General features: G+C 38.0%; 1 protein-coding gene across 1 annotated transcript in view; it reads left to right on the forward strand.

Annotated features, from left to right (window-relative positions):
• The window catches only part of syn2b (synapsin IIb), a 405,239-nt gene that overhangs the window by 215,025 nt on the left and 170,395 nt on the right, over positions 1 to 19,819 (forward strand). The window contains exon 2 of the mRNA XM_043707946.1: positions 14,129 to 14,186. Coding sequence (XP_043563881.1) covers positions 14,129 to 14,186 — 58 coding nt within the window. The remainder of the gene's footprint in view (positions 1 to 14,128; positions 14,187 to 19,819) is intronic.

The following is a 19,819-nucleotide window of genomic DNA, read 5'->3' on the forward strand; positions in this document are numbered from 1 at the left end:
ATCACCCTCAAGAACAAAGAACAATACAGCACAGGAACAGACCCTTCAGCCCTCTGAGCCTGCATTGACACATTTTGCCCTTCTATACAAAAACTGCCTTCACTTGTAGGCTCCAAATCCCTCTATTCCCTTCCTATTCGTATTTTCATCTAGGTGTTTCTTGAATGCTGTTATTATGTCTGTATAATTTCCATCTTGGCTTGATCTTCCAAAACGCATCACCCCACATTTGTCCAGATTAAACTTCATTTGCCATTTCTCTGCCCATGCCTCCAAATGATCTTTATCCTGATGTATCGTCTGACAATCCTCCTCACTATCCACAACTCCACCGATCTTTGTATTGGTCTCCTTGCCAGATCATTATCCACTCCTTTGTTTACTCCTTACCCCTTCCCCGACCCTATCTTCTGCATATAAACCAACATTTTCCTAGTTACCATCAATTTTGAGGAAGGGTCACTTGACCCAAAAAAATTAGCCCTGATTTCTCTCCAGAGATGCTGCCAGATCTGCTGAACTTGTTCGTCTTTATAATGCTTGCTTCCACCTGGGTTTCTTCATCAATTTGGAAACTTGTTTTATGATAGAATAGATTGTTAATGATAACTAGCTATTAATTGTAAATGCAATCATATCTCCACAATATTAGCCAAAGTATTAGGATTAGTCCATTTAAAAATAATCAAGATATCAATGAGAAAGAAAGGGAAATTGTAATTGATGTGGGCCTCAAAAGAATAATACGTTTTAGGCTTTTTTTAAAAGTATACTGGAAATCTTTTATGAGACAGATATATTTTAAAAGCTATCATTGGAAGAGGCTTTGTGTATATGAGTAGTCCAATGTAATGAAATCATGAGTTCAAACAGTACTCCAGTGAAACATTACAATCAATGACTGCAGACTACAAATTCTTCAGTCAAAAACCTTAGAGAGGAAAAAATACAAAACCCCCATTAGCTGTTTGAATTCTCGTGAAATGTTAATGGATTGATTCTCTTGAAAGCAATGGGAGAATATCAACTCCCCAGCTAATTTGTGTTGTTAAAATGATGTTGGGGATTTGTCAATGGTTTCTGGCTGACTACGATTTTCAAATGGCCAGTAAAGAGTTAAACCTTCAACAGTGAGGGTTGTATAATTATGATATTTTCATGGTTTGCTTCCATTACTAACCTGTGATCTGAGTATGGGACAAACAGACAGCTTCCTTACTAGTTTAACTGTATGAAGAGGTCCAGGTAATTTATGTAAACTTACCTGCAAACTCCATACAAATCCCTTGATATTCTCCTGCCTTAGCGTTGTACTTCCTTCACATTTGACCACCATCTCTGGAATCACCCCACTCTCTCCCAAGCCTCCTAAATCTTCACCCCTACCTTAGTGGCAGGACCATTCTGTTAAACTTCTAGCAATGTCCTTCAGCCACCCAATTTCTGTTCCTGCCCATCACCCAGAAACTGAACCCACTAATACAAAACAAAGAACATCAGATGTTGGAAATCTGAAACAAAAGCATGAATTGCTAGAGAAACTCAGCAGTCTGGCAGCATCTGTGGAAAGCAGAATTGTTCTGAATAAGAGTTACTGGATCTGCAATGTTAACTCTGCTTTCCCTCCACATATGCTGCTAGACCTGCGAGTTTCACCAGCAATTTCTCTTACTGATCCTACTAGTGTCAGAAAGGTGGATAACTGTTTATATTAAAGTAACATCTGGGAGCTAATGTATCTTTGGGTCAAATGTGAAGCCAACACAAAAGTTGGCATCCTGCTCCCCCAGTTCTATGTTAGAATCCTACCTCTTTAAATGTGGAAATGACTTAGTCTGAAATTTGTTTCCTTCCCAGATTCTCCAAGATGAACCAATTTTCTAATGAGTACAGCTGCCGAGCACAAAATTAGGTCCACAATTGGTAAAAGCCAGTTTCAATCATGTTATATAGACCTCTACCATGGAAAGTGAAAATCCTGCTGGATAAATGAGAGGTATACTCTTTGGAAGGTGAGGTGAAACCCAATACTTGGAGCAGACTAGAGTTTGACCTTGTACGTAACCCATGCTGCTGGTATTCTGGCTGACAGGAGGAAGTGACATTTCTCTTGACAGCACAAATACTTTCACAAAGTGTAGCAGTGATATTTCAAAATTGAAGAAGTGAAGGGTAAGAAATAGCTTGTTGTTCTGCATTAAAGACATAAATCTAGAAGTTCAAATAGATCCATTTTTGATGGATAGTGCAATGGCTGAAAACAGGGTTGAGGAGTTATAAAAAAGTCAGGGTGTAGCAGCAGCCAGAGGAGTGATAATTGTTTGGAGAAATTATTAATCAATAGGATCTGGATGTTCAGGATGAAGGCAGCCATTAGCCATATTCTTTTGATGTGGGGTCAGGCGGAACATTGCCCTTCTACCTTGTTCCACAGTTAGCTACATAACGTTTAGAAACTTATTGATGCCACCGACATTTAAGAACTGCCTGTATTGCGATATATATAGACCTGGTTTTCCTGAATTCACCAACAATATTTATTACATATGCAAGTTCATAGCTCCTTGAAAGTGGGGTGAGATGGGAAAGATATAAAAGGGACCTACGGGGCAACTTTTTCCACGCAGAGGGTGGTACGTGTATGGAATGAGCTGCCAGAGGATGTGGTGGCGGCTGGTACAATTGCAACTTATGAGAGGCATTTGGATGGGTATATGAATAGGAAAGGTTTGGAGGGATATGGGCCAGGTGCTGGCAGCTGAGACTAGATTGGATTGGGATATCTGGTCGGCATGGACGGGTTGGACTGAAGGGTCTGTTTCCATGCTGTACATCTCTATGACTCTATGAGATACACAAATAATCATTAGTCATCAGTGAAAAACAAAGAATTCCTGTAAATGGCAGTGATAATACCGACATACTTACTGTTTATACATTGTTGGTGTCATGATAATTGGTTAAAATCCCAAATTACTTACAGAGGTGCTGAATCATTGGACAAGATATATTTTAAAAAATAGAATGCAAATCAAGATTGGATGATAATGGAATTTTGATGCATGAAATTCACTGACTATCCAAAGATTATTATGTGAACCCCTAGAATTTCAGAGCTTGAAGAGTGTCATGCAAACTTCAAAAAGAGAGAAACTTCAAAAGACAGAAGGGTAAGGCAATTTAATTATGACCTCCAGTAGGAAAATATCTCCAGTAGGAGACATGAGTTGTTCAACATACTTATGTTTTTACTCTTCCAAAAACGTACAAAATGTAGGTTAAAACTAACTGCTATCCTGGTCTGTGTTTAACAGACTAGTGTGCTGTGAAGAGCATAGCTAAAAACAGCAATTAAACACTCTTGCACTGCAGATAAGAAGGAAATGTTAATGTCTCACTCTGAGTGCCACAAGCTAGCCACTGTTGAAGCAACAAAAGAATTTCAGCTAACCTGCAAAGCCGAGCATCTCAAAATCAACTGCTCCCCTGCCAAAAGAAATAGTACTGGTGTCACCTAACAAAATGGCACAACATCCCATTGTCTATATTTCATGGAACTCAGAAACTGATCTTTATTTTTTAACTTTTGTCTCTTTTTGGACTCTCATTTGAAATCTGTACATATGTGATTCATTATTATTTCTTATCACATTTAGTAACTAATACTCTCACTAACTCAAGCCTGCTTAATTTGACTGTTTTTAAAGTGTAAGTTCGGTGGGTCTGGGAGAAAGGGATCTACCATGAAAAGGACTTTTTTTGTTGTTGTTAATTAACCTTATTATGACAAACTGGCAGGAGAGCGGGCCTGGCTGCTGAAAAAAGAAGGGGAGCCATTTCAAACAATGCCCCTTGGGATCTTGACAATCTGGGATATCCTATCTGGGAACTTTGCATGTCATAAAAGTAGGCAAGAAATAAAGAATGCGCAAGGCAGGAGCACTTTTATTGAGTTTGTACCAGAAAACAAAAATGAAAGCTAGCCTTTACATTGCTTACAAAGGTTCACAAACATGACTCAAGAAGGGGATTAATGTTTATAGACCAAATGCTAGAGGCTTCCTGCACACTGTTGAGTGTTGTGAAAGAATACCACAACAAATAATTTTAATATTGCGTTTGATTACCTTTGAGGAGCTGCATTCTGATTGATTAGCATTTGCATTTGGATTCAATGTTTGAATAATTATTCAAATAAAAGCAGTTATGCAGTTGCTAGAGATCTGATATTATAAACTGAAAGTGCTGAGAAACTTAGCACATCTGACACCATGTTCAGAGAGATGCCACAGACACTGCTAGACCTGCTGAGTTTCTCCAGTACTTCCTGTGATTAATAACTATCCAAAGACAACAAAAAAAACCAAAAGGATTGTGGATGCTGTAAATCAGAGACAAAAGTAGAAATTGCTGGAAAAGCTCAGTAAGTCTGGCAGTATCTGTGTAGAGAAATTAGAGTTAATGCTTCCAGTCAAGTAATTCTTCCCCAGTTCTGACGAAGGGTCACTCAACCTGAAACATTAACTCTGATTTTTCTCCACAGGTGCTGCCAGACTTGCTGAGCTTTTCCAGCAATTTCTACTCAAAGACAACAAGAAGGCACTATACATAACCATTGTATGTCCATCATCTCCAAATTGAAATCTTTCATATTAATTTCTTTGCCTCATATAAGTAGTAGAATATATATCAAATCTATTTTGCATGATAGTTTTTGTATTAAATATATTAATAATGATTTTGGGGGTTACTTTTTTATTTTAATAAATGGGTATTTTTCAGTTTGAGGAACATTAGTAAATCATGAAGATGAAAATTGCAAGAGATCTTCCAATTGTTCTCCAACTCAGGGCCATACAAAAGGATAGAAGGATATTAAATGTTATAGAGTTAGTGTTTCAAGTCCAATATGATTATTCCCGTGCTCTGTCATCTTTTGGCCTCCCTGTGTATTAAAGAAGGATTGGAAGATCGTCTCTGTCCACAGATGCTGCCTGTTGAGTTTCTACTGCATTTTCCATCTTTCAGTTTTCCAGCATTCACAGTATTTTGATTTTATTTAATGTTGTATCATAGTTCAAAAAAGGGTATAAAAGAAAGTTCAGCAATTATGGATCAGTTACTTTAACCTTCATTGTGGGAATATGTTTGGGAGAAGGGGGACAAATGCAGCACTCAGTTGACAAATATGGATTAATGCAAAAAATCCATCATAGATTCCTTAAAGTCAAATTATGGTTAACTAATTTAATGGAGTTGTTTGATAAAATAACAGATAGTTGATGAGAGTAATGCAGTTGATGTGGCAGCATAGATTTGACAAGAAGGAAATACAGAGAAATGGTGAGTGATCATTTTTCAGACTTGAGGGATAGACACAATATTTTTCTTAATGGGCCAGTTCTAAGGCCACTGCTGTTCTTGATCTTTTAATGAGCTACACTTAGGTGTGCAGTGCACAACTTTAAAACTTACACATGATTCAAAGCATCAAAGTCTTTTGAACTGTGAGGGCACTATTAAACGTCAAGAGAAAGTAGGCTGTGGAACTGGTGGACATGTTGCGAGAGAAATATAATGTCATGAAGTGATGCAGTTTGGTAACAAAATTGAGGAGAGGTAAAATAAAATAGTGTAGAGTTCTAATGAGGGTACAGAAACAATAGGATCTTAGAGTGTCTGTGCACAAATCACTACAAGTGGCGGGTCAAGTTGAGAGAAGACTTAATGAGCCACATAGAATCCTAGATTCTGTAATTAGAGCATAGAGTATGAAGGCAAGGTGAACTCTTAGAGAACACTCATTCAACCTCAACACAAACACTGGACAGAATCTTATCAAGGCCTGAACAATGTGGGCTACAGTAAGAAATATGCTAGAATCTAGTGAGAAGTTCAGCAACGACTAACTCAATGTCAGAAACAACTTGCTGCAACTTCTAACTAGCTTCCAATATCGAGGCAAGATTCTCATTTGGCAGTGGTGAGTTAACTCTGAAGGATGATTATTGCCTGTCAAAAGCCTTATTAACTGCATCTTTTGCCTCATTAATATGAAAATTTCTAGCATATCACCCGCAATGAACAAACTGACCACCAAGAATTCTCAACATGGAAGTCAAAGCAGACACCTAGCAACTTCAGATTGCCACCTGCTCCAAAGGATCTTCATGTTGGACATTCAACACCAGTGGACCAAATGATGCAATAACTCACCTGCTTTTGGATAAGAATGTGGTGTGGTGCCACTTGATAAGATGTCCATTATTAAGTTACTTTGTTGGAGGAATATGAGTTTACTGTTTTGTTCTAGTTAGTATCAATTAAGCGTCGTGTTATCAGAACACGTCCTGAACATATACAGATGATACGGATATTTGGAAGCAAAAAGAAAAAAACTTGCAGTGGGAGAGTAGCACAATTCGTCACTTGTAATTGAGCTTATTAGGTCAAGATGTGAAGGTTTCGCTTGATATTGAGGCAGACCTTTCTATAATGCTGGCAAACAACTCCCATCATAACTCGAGGTATGTTTGAGATGAATATGGTCTGGGCCATTTGACAATCCTGTGAAAGTTATATCTGAAGTTTAGGTCATTAAACTCATTTCACTGTGGCACAATGCCTCCTGTTTATGGCTGATGTAATACTCTGGCTTGATTATTGACAGCCTCTCACTTGTTCTGAGCAGGATTGCTGGGAACCTACTTAAAGGTCTTCTGGAAAATGGACTCAACAAAAGCATCTGAAAATAGTGGTAAATTATCAGGCAGGCTGAAGTTGAAAGTCACTGTGGTGAGATTTATTGAATTACATGTAAATTACTACAGTATTTCCACTGAGTGTGTGTGTGTATGTGTGTTAGAATATCCTTCCTCATCTCATTGTGGTAGATAGTTTACAAAGAGTAGAACAGTGCTGGTTTGTAAAGGAAGATTATTAGTGAGTAGTGTTGCTGAGAATATTGAATGTTTCATGAATCGGTGCAAAAACAGAAATTGTTGGGAAAACTCAGTAGGTCTGATAGCATCTATGGAGAGAAAGCAGAATTAACGTTTTGGGTAAGAAAAAAGAATTAACATTTTGTGGCCAGTGACCCTTCTTCAGATCTTTAGAAGGTTCTGAATAAAGGCCAGTGGACTCAAAATGTTAATTCTGTTTTCTCTCTACAAATGCTGCCATGCCTGCTGGGTTTTCCTGGAAAATTTTTGTTTTTGTTTCTGCTTTTCGATTTCCAGTTTCCACAGCTCTTTGTTTCTTTCTATCAAGCAATAGATACATTTGGATGGTGCTGTAAAATCCAAAATTTCCACGGTTCTCTGGAAATTGTTTGTTCACAAATTTCATTTTACCGTCATTAAAAACCATCATGCAAAATGGCTTCTGACACATTCCCTGAAAAAGCATTGGATAGTTCCCATAGTCAGCACAGTTATAGTATAGTATCTATACTATTCTTTTTAGTTCTGTAGAATGTTCTCCTCACTTTAAACTGAGGTTTTTATTTTTAATCAGTCTAGTCAAACTAGACAGTGAAGTGAAGGAATAATGAATCCATATCATATTCCAGAGAGCAGGTAAACAATTGTAGAAAATTGGTACATGAAATGGTTGAGCTCAGATCATATGTTGTTTTTGAGGATCATCCTTTTCTGCAAAAAGCAGCTGGAATCAGAATCAACATCTGGTCTCAAGACATCCAGTAAGAAAATATAAGTTTAAATCCACATTTATCATTCAGAAAATGTATTAAAATAGAAATTCCAAGCATTTTCATGTGTTCAATGCAGAAAAAGTTATTTTTCAAGGAAAATTGCAATGATTGCATTTTGGCCATAAATAATATGCTACTGCATCACTGCTTACCTTGGCCCACAGCTGCTTATTGTGAATCAGACATTCCCATTTATTTATCAGGTGCTCTGAGCAGTTGGTTCCTGGAACCTTCAAAAACAGCATCAAAAAATCATCCATTGGTAAACTATCCATTATAACTCAGTGATTGTGATTAATGACATCACAGAACCTCAAAAACGTCAATGGAGCTTTACCACAAGCAGACTGGAAATCTGCCAAAGTTAAACATTTTTAGTTAGGGAGTTTTACTTGGAAAAATTGGCTAGGTCTAATTGTGCTTTTATTTTTAAATCTGTGATGAGTTTTCGACAAATGTTCTTGTCCAGATAATCTAAGGTTTCCAAGCCAAGGCAAACAGTACTAGCATAATACTGCGATTTAAGATTGAATTTCAAATTTGCATTACAGTTATAAGATTGTGGAAGCTAAACATGCTTTTGATTCCAGAGACTGAGGGCTGAATTTTATCCAAAGTTGGATGCACAGTTGGAACCCTGCTAGCAGTCTGGAACCCATATGTAATTGAAGCCAAGCTTTGCCAAATGACTTTAAGGTCACCACAGTATTAGCATCCTGTTTCCAGGTTTCTCAAACAATTAGGGAGATGGGGATGTGGTGGCAATATCACTGGACTGATAGTCCAGCGGACAACGCTAATCCTCTGTGGGCACACCTTCAAATCACACCATAGCAGCTAATGAAATAGAAAAGTGTGGAGAAACTCAGCAGGTCTGGCAGCATAGATGGAGACAGAAACAAAGTTAATGTTTTGAGTCCAATATGACTCTTCTTCAAAATGATAGGTTTCTGAAGCAGAGTCATGTCAGACTAAAAATATTAACTCATTTTCTCTGTTCACTGATGCTGTCAGACCTGCTGAGTTTCTCCAGCTTTATCTGCTTTTAACTCAGATTCCCAGCATCCAAGCATGTTTTTTACAGCAGCTTGTGGAACTTAAATTTAATTCACTATATTCATTGGAATTGAAAACTAGTCTCAGTAGTAGTGACTGTAAAGGTATTACCAATTTTTTGTAAAAACATATCTGGTTCACTCAGGTATTTTAGAGAAGGGAATCTGCCAAGTTTGCCTGGTCTGGCCTACATGTGACTCCAGACCCACAGCAATGTGTTTGACACTTGACTGCTCTCTGAAATGGCTTAGTGTACTATTCAGTTCAAGAGAAATTAGAGATAGGCAATAAATGCTGGCTTTGCTGGAGATGCCCCATGAAATAATAAATTTAAAGAAAAACTCAGTCTAGAAAATGATTGGTATATAATTATTGTATAGTATTATTTAAGATTAGTACTTTTTGTTAATTGCTGACATAGATGGTGTGCAGTTTCGCTGTTTGCTGGAGTCTTGTCATCGATTTGATGTTGCATCTATTGTCACTGAACTCCCTCTACCACTTTAGTGTCTGCACTTTGGGTACAAAATCCTATCTGAATATGTCTGCTTCAATTTCTTTAACAGATTATGATTTGTGAGTTATGGTCATACTGTGTTTACACAAATCAAATGTCTAACTGTTGTAGGAAATCAATCATCTGTTATCCAGTTTATTCCAAAAATTGATTTACACTGCATATGTGTTAAATTTTTAAAAAGATGTTCCTGTGGATATTACTGCTGATCATGCTCAATAGTTTTTCTAATGGGCTATAATTATACAAATGGTTTTAGTAGTGTGATTCGCTTTTGGTGACCAGCTGCTGCCAAAACACAATCTTTGATGATGTGAGCACAATACACTTTTAGGTACAATTGTTTGACTTTAATGTCATCGGTAGACATATGGCACCATATTGCTGTGGAAGCAAAATTTATAGGGAATAGGTACTTTGACAATTAAGGTCAGAGTGAGGCATGACTTTGTAAAAGAAAATCATTGAATTACTTCTAAAATTAGAACATAGAACATAGAAGAAATAGGGAATAGGTACTTTGACAATTAAGGTCAGAGTGAGGCATGACTTTGTAAAAGAAAATCATTGAATTACTTCTAGAATTACTAAAAACTGGCAGAAAATCACTTTCAAATCCCTTCAGGATTGCATTGTAATTTTGAAGTTTATTTCTTTCATTTACTCTGGTGACATTATTGATCATTAATGTCAGGATAAATAAAGTTATGACTATCAATGTTCTAAACCTAGAACTGGATCGATTGACCAATGATCCTGCAAAATACTAGATGCACGAGGGTCATGTAATGTTAAAGCATATTGCTTCTTTGTTAATGCTGAAAAATGTTTTGTCACAGGGAGTCTAAATTTAATTTTTTAATAATCATTTCGTCATACTCACTGCCAGGACGGAACAGAAAGAGCATCATATGTAGATCTAAATGGCTTTAACACCAAATGTTGAAATTGCAAAATATCTGCTTTGTGTTTCATATAAGGTTAAATGCCAGAAAGTACCTAGTGCTCTAAATGAGTAATATAGAACGGCAGCCTAGGTTACTGCAGATAGAAAGTATTGTAGGAGCCAACAGAGTGCCACGTGGATCAGTGCTGGGTCCACTGGTTTTTGTCATTTATATAAATGATTTGAATGTGAACATAAGAGGTATGGTTAGTAGGTTTGCAGATGACACAAAAATTTGAGGTGTAGTGGATAGCAAAGAAGGTTACCTCAGAGTACAACAGGATCTTGATCACATGGACCAAGGAGTAGCAGATGGAGTTTAATTTAGATAAATGTGAGGTGCTGATTTTCAAAAGACAAATCAGAGCAGCACTTATATACTTAATGGTAAGGTCCTGGAGAGTATTGTTGAACAAAGAGACCTTGGAGTGGAGGTTCATAGTTCCTTGAAAGTGGAGTTGCAGACAGTGAAGAAAGCATTTGGTATGCTTGCCTTTATTGGTCAGTGCATTCAGTTTCGGAATTGGGAGGTCCTGTTGCAGCTCTACAGGATATTGGTTAGGCCACTTTTGGAATACTGTGTGCAATTCTGGTTTCCCTCCTGTTGGAAGGGTGTTGTGAAATTTGCTGAAAATGTGTTGTGAAATTTGAAAAAGTTCAGAAAAGATTTGCAAAAACATTGCCAGAGTTGGAGGGTTTGCATTATGGGGAGAGGCTGAATAGACTGGGGCTATTTTCCTTGGACTGTTGGAGGTTGAGGGATGACCTTATAGAGGTTTATAAAATCATGAGGGACATGGATAGGGTAAGTTGACAATGTCTTTTCCCTGGGGTGGGGGAGTCCAAAAGTAGAGGGCATAGATTAGGGTGAGAGGCAAAAGATCTAAAAGGGACCTAAGAGACAACTTTTTCTAACAGAGGGTGGTGCGTATATGGAATGAGCTGTCAGAGAATGTGGTGGAGGCTGGTACAATTGCAACATTTAGAAGGCATCTGGATAAGTATGTGAATAGGAAGGGATTGAAGGGATATGGGCTAAATGCTGGCAAATTGGATATCTAGTCGGCATGGACTGAATGGTTAATTTCCATGCTGTACATCGCTGTGACTCTGACTCTATGTAATCAAGGGTTAGAAGTAATGTAAATGATGAAGAGGAAAAGAGAATTCCTTTTATTCTGTCCTATTAACACTATTGAATATTAAGGTTTGATGCTATCAAAAGGTTCCTGACCCAGTAGCTATACTCCAGCAGTTACAGCAGGACACTTCCATTAATACTGAAAAATTCATAGTTACCCTTGACTGGTGGAGTGAGGAATGTGTATCTTTGCATTAATGCTTTCCTGCATTTTGGTGTACTTCTTTCATATTAAACTTTGAGCTATCTGCAAATTTTGAAATTGTGTTTTAGAAACTTGAGTCCAAACCTTTGATGTAAATTATAACAGTACTGTTCCCAGCACTGATCCCTGTGGGACACTAATCCCACTTTATGCCAATCTAAGTGTCTATCCCTAACTACTACTCTCTGTTTTCTGTTTTGTAGCCAATTTGCTATCCATTCTGCAACTTGTCCCATGATTCCACATGCTTAATTTTATTTATGACCCAGACCTTATTTCTGACTTGCCATGTTGATCCATATCAAGGATGTTTTGAAAATGCAAATACACTGGAATACATTTAATGTACTATCCTCTTTTTGATATTTCTTCAAAGCATTCAAGAGATTGGTCAAGAATGTTTTAAATGTTTATGTTATCGCATCCCTAATTCCTATTAATATGCACGCTGCAATCCATCTGGGTCAATGGGTTTTATCCTGATTTTATTCCCCCATTTCAGTCTCAAATATCTTGATATATATTTAAATCTTTTCTAATACCATGGCTACCTTGTTACTTTTATTGGCAAATCCAGAGACAAATTGAGTCTTCAATGATTTTGCTATTTTGCTGTAATTGCCTGTGAATTTATCTTGCATATCATTTAGTGGCTCAATCCTCAAAGTTCCCTCAAAGTTGAGCAGTGACACAGCAATTCAGAATGTAAGAAGCAGTCCAAGGGTCATTACCCATTCCAAATTGGGTTTATTTTATCATTATGCCTGTAAAATAATTATAAAAACAAGAAGGAATTATGAAACTAAATTATCAAGGAAATATGAAATATATAGTAAATTATTTTTACTTCATTGTTTACCCCTTCATATTCCTTTTTTCTCTTGCTTTCCTTTGTCATCTGTATTATTATTGATGCCTTTTTCTTTAGTTGTAACTGTATCTTTTTCTCTTTGTTCATCCCTGGTTGGTATTGGTTAATTTGATCCTTTTTCAACCAGCATATTTCTCTTGAATCTGATTGATTCAGATATATTGTTTGAAATGTATTTCATTGCTATTCTATTTCTTTGTCATGTTTTCCCCAATTTATCGTGTCTGCCTACATCTTGACTCCCTCAAAATTATTATTTTTCCAACCTATCAAAGTTTTTTTTCCTCGACTGACATCTTTTTGAATTATTATTTTAAACCTTATTATGTTATGGCCATTGTGGCCTTGCTGTTTCTGTAGGTTTACTTTCCTAATTCACTTCAATAAATTTCCTATTTTGAGCTCCAGTGATGATACTCTTTTGCTGAAGTGCTTATGTCCTGCTTAAGAAATGAGGCATGAACTCCATTCCCAATTTTTCCTTCTTCAGTCTTTTCTAGCCAGTTTATTTGGTGAAAATCTCTTTATTATTATTATTATTCTACGTGTTTTATCCTTTTCATCGATTTGCCTATCAATTTTTTTTTCACTCCCCTACTTCGCTTCCATTATTACATGGTATGTCGATTGATAGAGGCAATGTAATAAATCCTGTTTTATCCTTTATCTCAATCCATATGGATTCTGATTTTTTTATTCATCCAAGGAACATAGGTGTCACTGGCTCGGCTAGTATTTATTGCCCAGAGGGTAGTTAAAAGTCAACCACATCACCACAGGTCAGGGAGTCATGTGTAGGCCAGACTGATTATGGATGCCAGTTTCCTTCTCCAAAGTTAGTGAACCAATTGGCTATTTTTTCCAACAATAAACTGTGATTTCACAGTCATCATTATATTATTAATTCTTGAATTTTGCAGAATTTAAATTCCACTATCTGCCACAGCAGAATTCAACCTGGGTTTCCAGACCATTACCTTGATGTCTGGATTAATGTTACCTCAAGGCCATTGCCTCCCCTTCTATCTTAATATTAGATACATCCCTTTTTTTTTTAACTCACATTGTATCATCTTTAAACAATACAGCTACCCCACCATCCCATCTTCCTTTTCTACTGCTTTCGATTTTGGCCAATTGCTGGAAAATGGGATTAAAATAGATACATATGCGATGACCAGTGCAGTCATGATAGGCTTAAGGGCCTTTATCTGCAATGTAAAAACTCAATGACTCTATTTAACCACCAGTTTGTGTCTGTTAAACCAATTTTCCATTTTTCCAGACTGCATCTGACTATTCACCATGAATTATTACCTCCAATTCTCTGCAGTTTAATTTGTGCTCATTAATTGTTTCCTTCAGTTTATTTCAGCAATCTTTTAATATCCATGTCCCATAATTGTAAGTGTTCTCTGACTGTTTATGTTACTGTTATTGCTTACCTCGGCCTGACCTTAACTCTCATCTTCTTCATCTTCTATTTTCAGGTTGCCTGATTTCTCGCAGGTCCCTTCCCCAAATTACTTATGTTCTGTGGGTTTGACATTAAATTCAAATTTTAAAACAGAATACCAGTTGGTTAAAATGTGTTTAAGAAGCTAACAATCTTGTTTATGTATTACTTAAAATGGTCAATGCCTAATTGAAATTAATTTATAATTTTATTTTTTCTCAGGGCGAAACTGTTCCGTGGGAAAAAAGTCCATGGAGAATATGATATCAGAGTGGAACAGGTTGGTTTTTCTTTCTATTTTCGAAGCTGTTTTGAGTACCATGTAGCATATATGAGTTGTGATTAATGTTTCTGTATAATAGTCTAACCTCCTGCAGTAAAATGCTAACCTGCATGGGTAATAAATTGGCACTTAACAGAATTCCATTTTGGCATTTTCCTGCTATTTAGTACATTGATTAAGCATCTGTCTCATTATACCACTGGATTAAATAGTAAAGATTGAAGAGCCATCATTTGTAAATAGCAATTTTCCATAATAGGTGGCAATAAACAATAGTGTTGAGGGATCGACAGTAGGAACTAGAATAATGACAATTACCTCCAGAGGCCAGAAAAATGAAAATGTGTATTACATTTGGTTTGTTTAAATGTAAAGTATCTTGATAATATACCAAGCAAATAATGAATGAGGTGTAAAATCTGTCAATCCTTGTACGTGTTACCTAGGTTTAGATGTTTGCTTTGGAAATTTCATAACACAGTCTTATTTTCTTCATATGACTTCATTAACCTTTACAGAAAACAGAAAACACTAGTATCAAAAAGAAAACAGGGCCATAGGCTTTTTAAAATCTCATACAAGGAGCTCGAGGTTTCCTTTGTTTATTTGATTTGAAGCAAAGGTACAATAAAATACTTCTGTAAGTATTTCTTTGACTTGTTAATAGTTTGGTCATTGTATTAAAATTTATATTGTTGATTCCCTTTAATCAACAAGTGAATGGAACACCTCCCCCCCCCCCCCCCCCCCCCGAACCTGTCTTGACTTTTGCATGCCCAGTCATCAGGCCACACTGGCAAACCGGTGAGGCAGTCAAGAGGTCTCTCTAGTTTTGAAGCTCTGATATGTTTTACATTCCAAGTAGGTCTCCCTGCACAGCTCATCATGTTTGAAAAGGAAAACATGCCAGTGATGCTGATGTAAAGGTACCTTACAGGTGTAGGGTCATGCTTTACCGTTGTGGAGAATGGTGCCCCAAAGCAACAGCAGCCCTGATGATTTTGATGCATCCTAGAGGCGACCTCCTGTTCCTTTGAGATCTACAAAACTCTGCTAACTTATCCCTTTGTTGGTTTTGCTATTTTCCATCGCCATTGGATTTAGTTGAAGCCTGTTCTGCAGCAATTCTTACCTCATGCACATATCCAAACAATAGTTCTGCAGTTTTCACATTCGAAAAGGAACCAATTACCTGTAAAGGGTGAGTAGGTGAACCCCATTTAAAATTGAATCAACTGCATAGTTGATGTTAATGGGATAGTAAAGCTATCTGTTCCATTCTGCAGCTGATATTTCCCTGTTTATGCCAAGCGAAGTGAATGAAAATTGACCCGATAATTGATCACTGAGTCAAAATCTCTCACATTTGATAATATATGTAGTTTTAAGCAAATTGATTAATTGAGAAATGAACAGTATTAGGACTGAAAAGAAATAAAAAATTACAACAGGGGTATTCATTGCCAAACCAGGTACAAAAAGATAAGTAAATCAAGGGATAGTAAGATTGGATTAAGAGTGTAAGAGCAAAGAGATAGCAAGGGAAACTACATAAACAATTAATTCTTGAAATAACTTCACATTAATCTTCAATGCTGCAGAGATTGAATGAAAGCAAATAATGCTGATCATAGCATTAACAGGGTTATTTAGATTGCAATACCTTGATTTCCAGACCATGCTTGGCTGTATCTACCAAGCAAATACTTTGTACTGTTCAATATGGTTCACTGGAGAAACTGACACTCAATAGTGAGGTAGACATTAAGATGCTATTTTCACGGTGGAGCTCAACACCTTGGATTTTAAAAATTTTGTCTGGGCCGTCTGCCTTTGCCTGAAGCTGCTGTACCAATTGTGCAGAAATAACAGAAATGGCATGATCCTCATCATTAGTTCGAGAGCAAAACCTGGGCCATTATATACAATCTAAAGGGCACAAACAGCTTTTCTTTGTGTGTACTAATTCAAAGAACAGCAACTTGTTTTCTGTTTGGGGACCCCACAGCTTTTGGGATGCAGCATCAATTTCAATAAGAGGCCGATTCCATCCTTCTACGTTTTTCACCCACACCACCCAGAGTTCTGTTATGACAGGGTTGCTTTTAGCACAGATAACATTGCTGTCAGACCATTACATCACATTAGAGTCATAGAGTCATAGAGCACAGAAACAAAACATTCAGACCAAGCACTCATGCCTACCATAATCCCAAGCAAACTAGTCCCACCTGCCAGCACTTGGCCCATAATCCTCTGAACCTTTCTTATTCATGTACTTAGGCAAATGTCTTTTAAATGTTGTAGCTGGACTCATATCCACGACTTCCTCTGGAAGCTCATTCCACACACAAACCACTCTCTTTGTAAAAACATTGTGCCTGATTTTTTTTTAATCTTTCACCTCTCAGCATAAATATATGACCCCTAGTCTTGAATTCCCCCACCCTGGGAAAAGACATCTGCCTTCACTTATCTATACCCCTCATGATTTTATAAACATCTATAAGGTCTTCCATCAACCTGCTATGCTTCAGTGAAAAGAAGCCCCATCCTAGCGAACCTCTACTTCTAATGCAAACCCTCAATTCCCAGAAACATCCTGGGGAGTATTTTTTGAACCCTCTCCAGCTTAATAATATCCTTCCTATGACAGGGAGACCAGAACTGGACACAGTATTCCAGAAGATGCCTCAACATCCTGTAGAACCTCAGCATGATGTCCCAATTCCTATATGCCAAAGGTTTGAACAATGAGGGCAAACATGTTAAATCCCTTCTTAACCACCCTATCCACATATGATGCAAACTTCAAAGAATTATGTGCCTGAACCCCTAAATCTCTTTGTCCAAGGCACTATTTTTATTAGTATATGGCATGTCCTTGTTTTCTTTTACCAAAATGGAATGCTACACTCAAATCTTCATTATCACTTATTCAGCTTCTCTTCTGTCCTAGCCTGGCACTCATAATCCCCTTGTTTACCTCTCTTAGAGTGACCCTTCGAAAGTTGTGCCTTAGGTCCCTTTTAAAACTTTCCCCTCTCACCCTAAACCTATTGTCTCCATTTTTGGACTCCCCCAACCCAGGGAAAGGACCTTGTCTATTTACACTAACCATGAGTAAAAAATGATATTTCTGCCAGACTAGGACTATAGCAAGTGATGACAGGAGCAACAAAACAGAAAATGTTATTTCTGCTCTCTGGGTTCCATTTCCACCTATTCACTCAGTTTACCCTTCCTGCCTTTCCCCAACCTCATCTTCAGCATAAATACCAATCTTTCCAAAATACTATAAGTTTTGAGTCACCTGACTCAAAATATTAACTCTGCTGTAAGAACTTAGAACTTAGAATCTTAGAACTTAGATTCCCTACAGTGTGGAAACTGGCCCTTGGCCCAACAAGTCTACACCGACCCTCCGAAAAGCAACCTACCAAGACCCCTTTCCCTACACTATTATCCTATATTTACCCCTGACTAATATACCTAATGTACACATCCTTGAACACAATGGGCAATTCAGCTTGGCCAATTCATTTAACCTGCACATCTTTGGATTGTGGGAGGAAACCGGAGCACCTGGAGGAAACCCACATAGACATGGGGAGAATGTGCAAACTCTACGCAGACAGACACCCAAGTTCAGAATTGAACTCGGGTCCCTTCTTTTCAATTCTTAGACTTGACAGTTTGACAGCTTCTTTCTTGATTATTGTGAAATTATGGTGGCTTCAACTTTCTTAGTTTCAAATAACTCCTTCAGGATTCTAACAAATGCTTCTGGTCTGGAATTTACAAACTAAAACCCTTGCTCTGAGGTAATGTATTTTCTAACTGCTCTGAATTAACTCCTTTCTTCCTGGAAATTGTTTTTACATCTGACACCATGCCACCTGCAATCTGAAACCAAAAGTTTTACAATCTGTGTGTTTCCTTAAATAAAATAATCAGTTTTTGATTCTTTCAAAGTTTGCTCTCTTCACTTATAAAGCTTTCACAATACACCCAAACTCACATTACCACTCAAAGAGGGTCCCAGTCACCTGCAGTCTCATTTGAAATCACAGTTTCAGAAAGACTGGCAGGTTAACTCAGTGGTTCAGTGGTTAGCACTGCTGCCTCACAACACCAGGGATCTGGGTTCGATTCCAGTGTGGAGGATTCCAGTGTGGAGGATTCCAGGATTCCAGTGACTGCCTGTGTGGAGTTTGTGAATTTTCCCTGTGTCTGCATGGGTTTCCTCCCACAATCCAAAGATGTGCAGGTCAGGTGAATTGGCCATGCTAAATTGCCCATAGTGTTCAGGGATATGTAGGTGAGGTGCACTAGTCAGGGGTAAATGTAGAGTAATAGGGAACTAGGTCTGGGTGGGATACTCTCCAGAGAATCGGTGTGGACTTGCTGGGCTGAAGGGCCTGTTACCCACTGAAGGGATTCTATGATTCTACAACATAGATCAAACCCTGACTATCATTAATAGAAAATCCAAACCCCAATGTATGCATAAATCACCATTCTTTATTTGGTAGTGGGAAAGCCATATGTTTTCTATTTAATCTCCAAGGTACCAGTAAATTGGAGTGAGGCCAGTAATGATGGATGCTAATTGGTTCGTTAATGAACAAAGCTATTTCCCACTGCTGACAGCCAGCTGGCTGGGCTTTAGCACTGACTTAACCACACAATATGTAGCCACTGCTGGGAGACTGGCTCAGGCCTCACTATGATTAAGAAGGCCCAGCACTGTATTTCCCACTGTGACAGGCAGCATTATATCCAAGTCATTATCCATACTAACAGGCTTTCTCAAATTGATATACATTTATATCTAGAGGCTTGCTCACTGGACCTAGAGATTGCTATTGCTGATAATTATTAAAATGTACCTCTAACATTTCAGAGATATTCCCCATTCCCATTTAAAATAAAGAATATAATACAAGAAAATAATAGAATAGCAATGTCATTTTTAGGTATTAAGTATTTCATGGGTAACAGCAGTCATTTCTTGTTCTTATATTTGAATATTGCCTACACCTGTAAAAACATATTAAAGAAATAAGTTCATTCTATTTTGGATTTATCAGTCCCATAGGATTATGGAAACTATGAGCCATACAAGGTTCTCCAACACTGAGAAAATGAGAACTGCGGATGCTGGAGATGAGAGTCGAGTGTGTGTTGTTGGGAAAGCACAGATGGTCAGGCAGCAGCCGAGGAATAGGAGAATCGAAGTTTCACGCATAGGCCCTTCATCAGGAATGAGGCTTGTGGCCTGGGGCTGAGAGATAAATGGGGGGGAATGGGGTTAGGTGCAAGGTAGCTGAGAAAACGATAGATGGGGGAAAGTGATAGGTCAGAGGGGGACATGATGGATGGATCTTGAGGCTGGTGCCGAGTTGGAGGCTTGGGGGCTGGGATAATGTTGGGGGGGAGGGGACATGAGGAAGCTAGTGAAATCCAGATTTATCCTGTGTGGTTGCAGGGTCCCAAGGTGGAATATAAGGCGTTCTTCCTCCAGGCGTCGGCTGGTAATGGTTTGGCGGTGGAGGAGGCCCAGCACCTGCATGTCCTTGACAGAGTGGGAAGGGGAGTTGAGGTGTTCAGCCACAGGGCGGTGGGGT

Source organism: Chiloscyllium plagiosum, chromosome 18 (assembly GCF_004010195.1).
Source record: "Chiloscyllium plagiosum isolate BGI_BamShark_2017 chromosome 18, ASM401019v2, whole genome shotgun sequence".
NCBI classification, from domain to species: Eukaryota; Metazoa; Chordata; class Chondrichthyes; order Orectolobiformes; family Hemiscylliidae; genus Chiloscyllium; species Chiloscyllium plagiosum.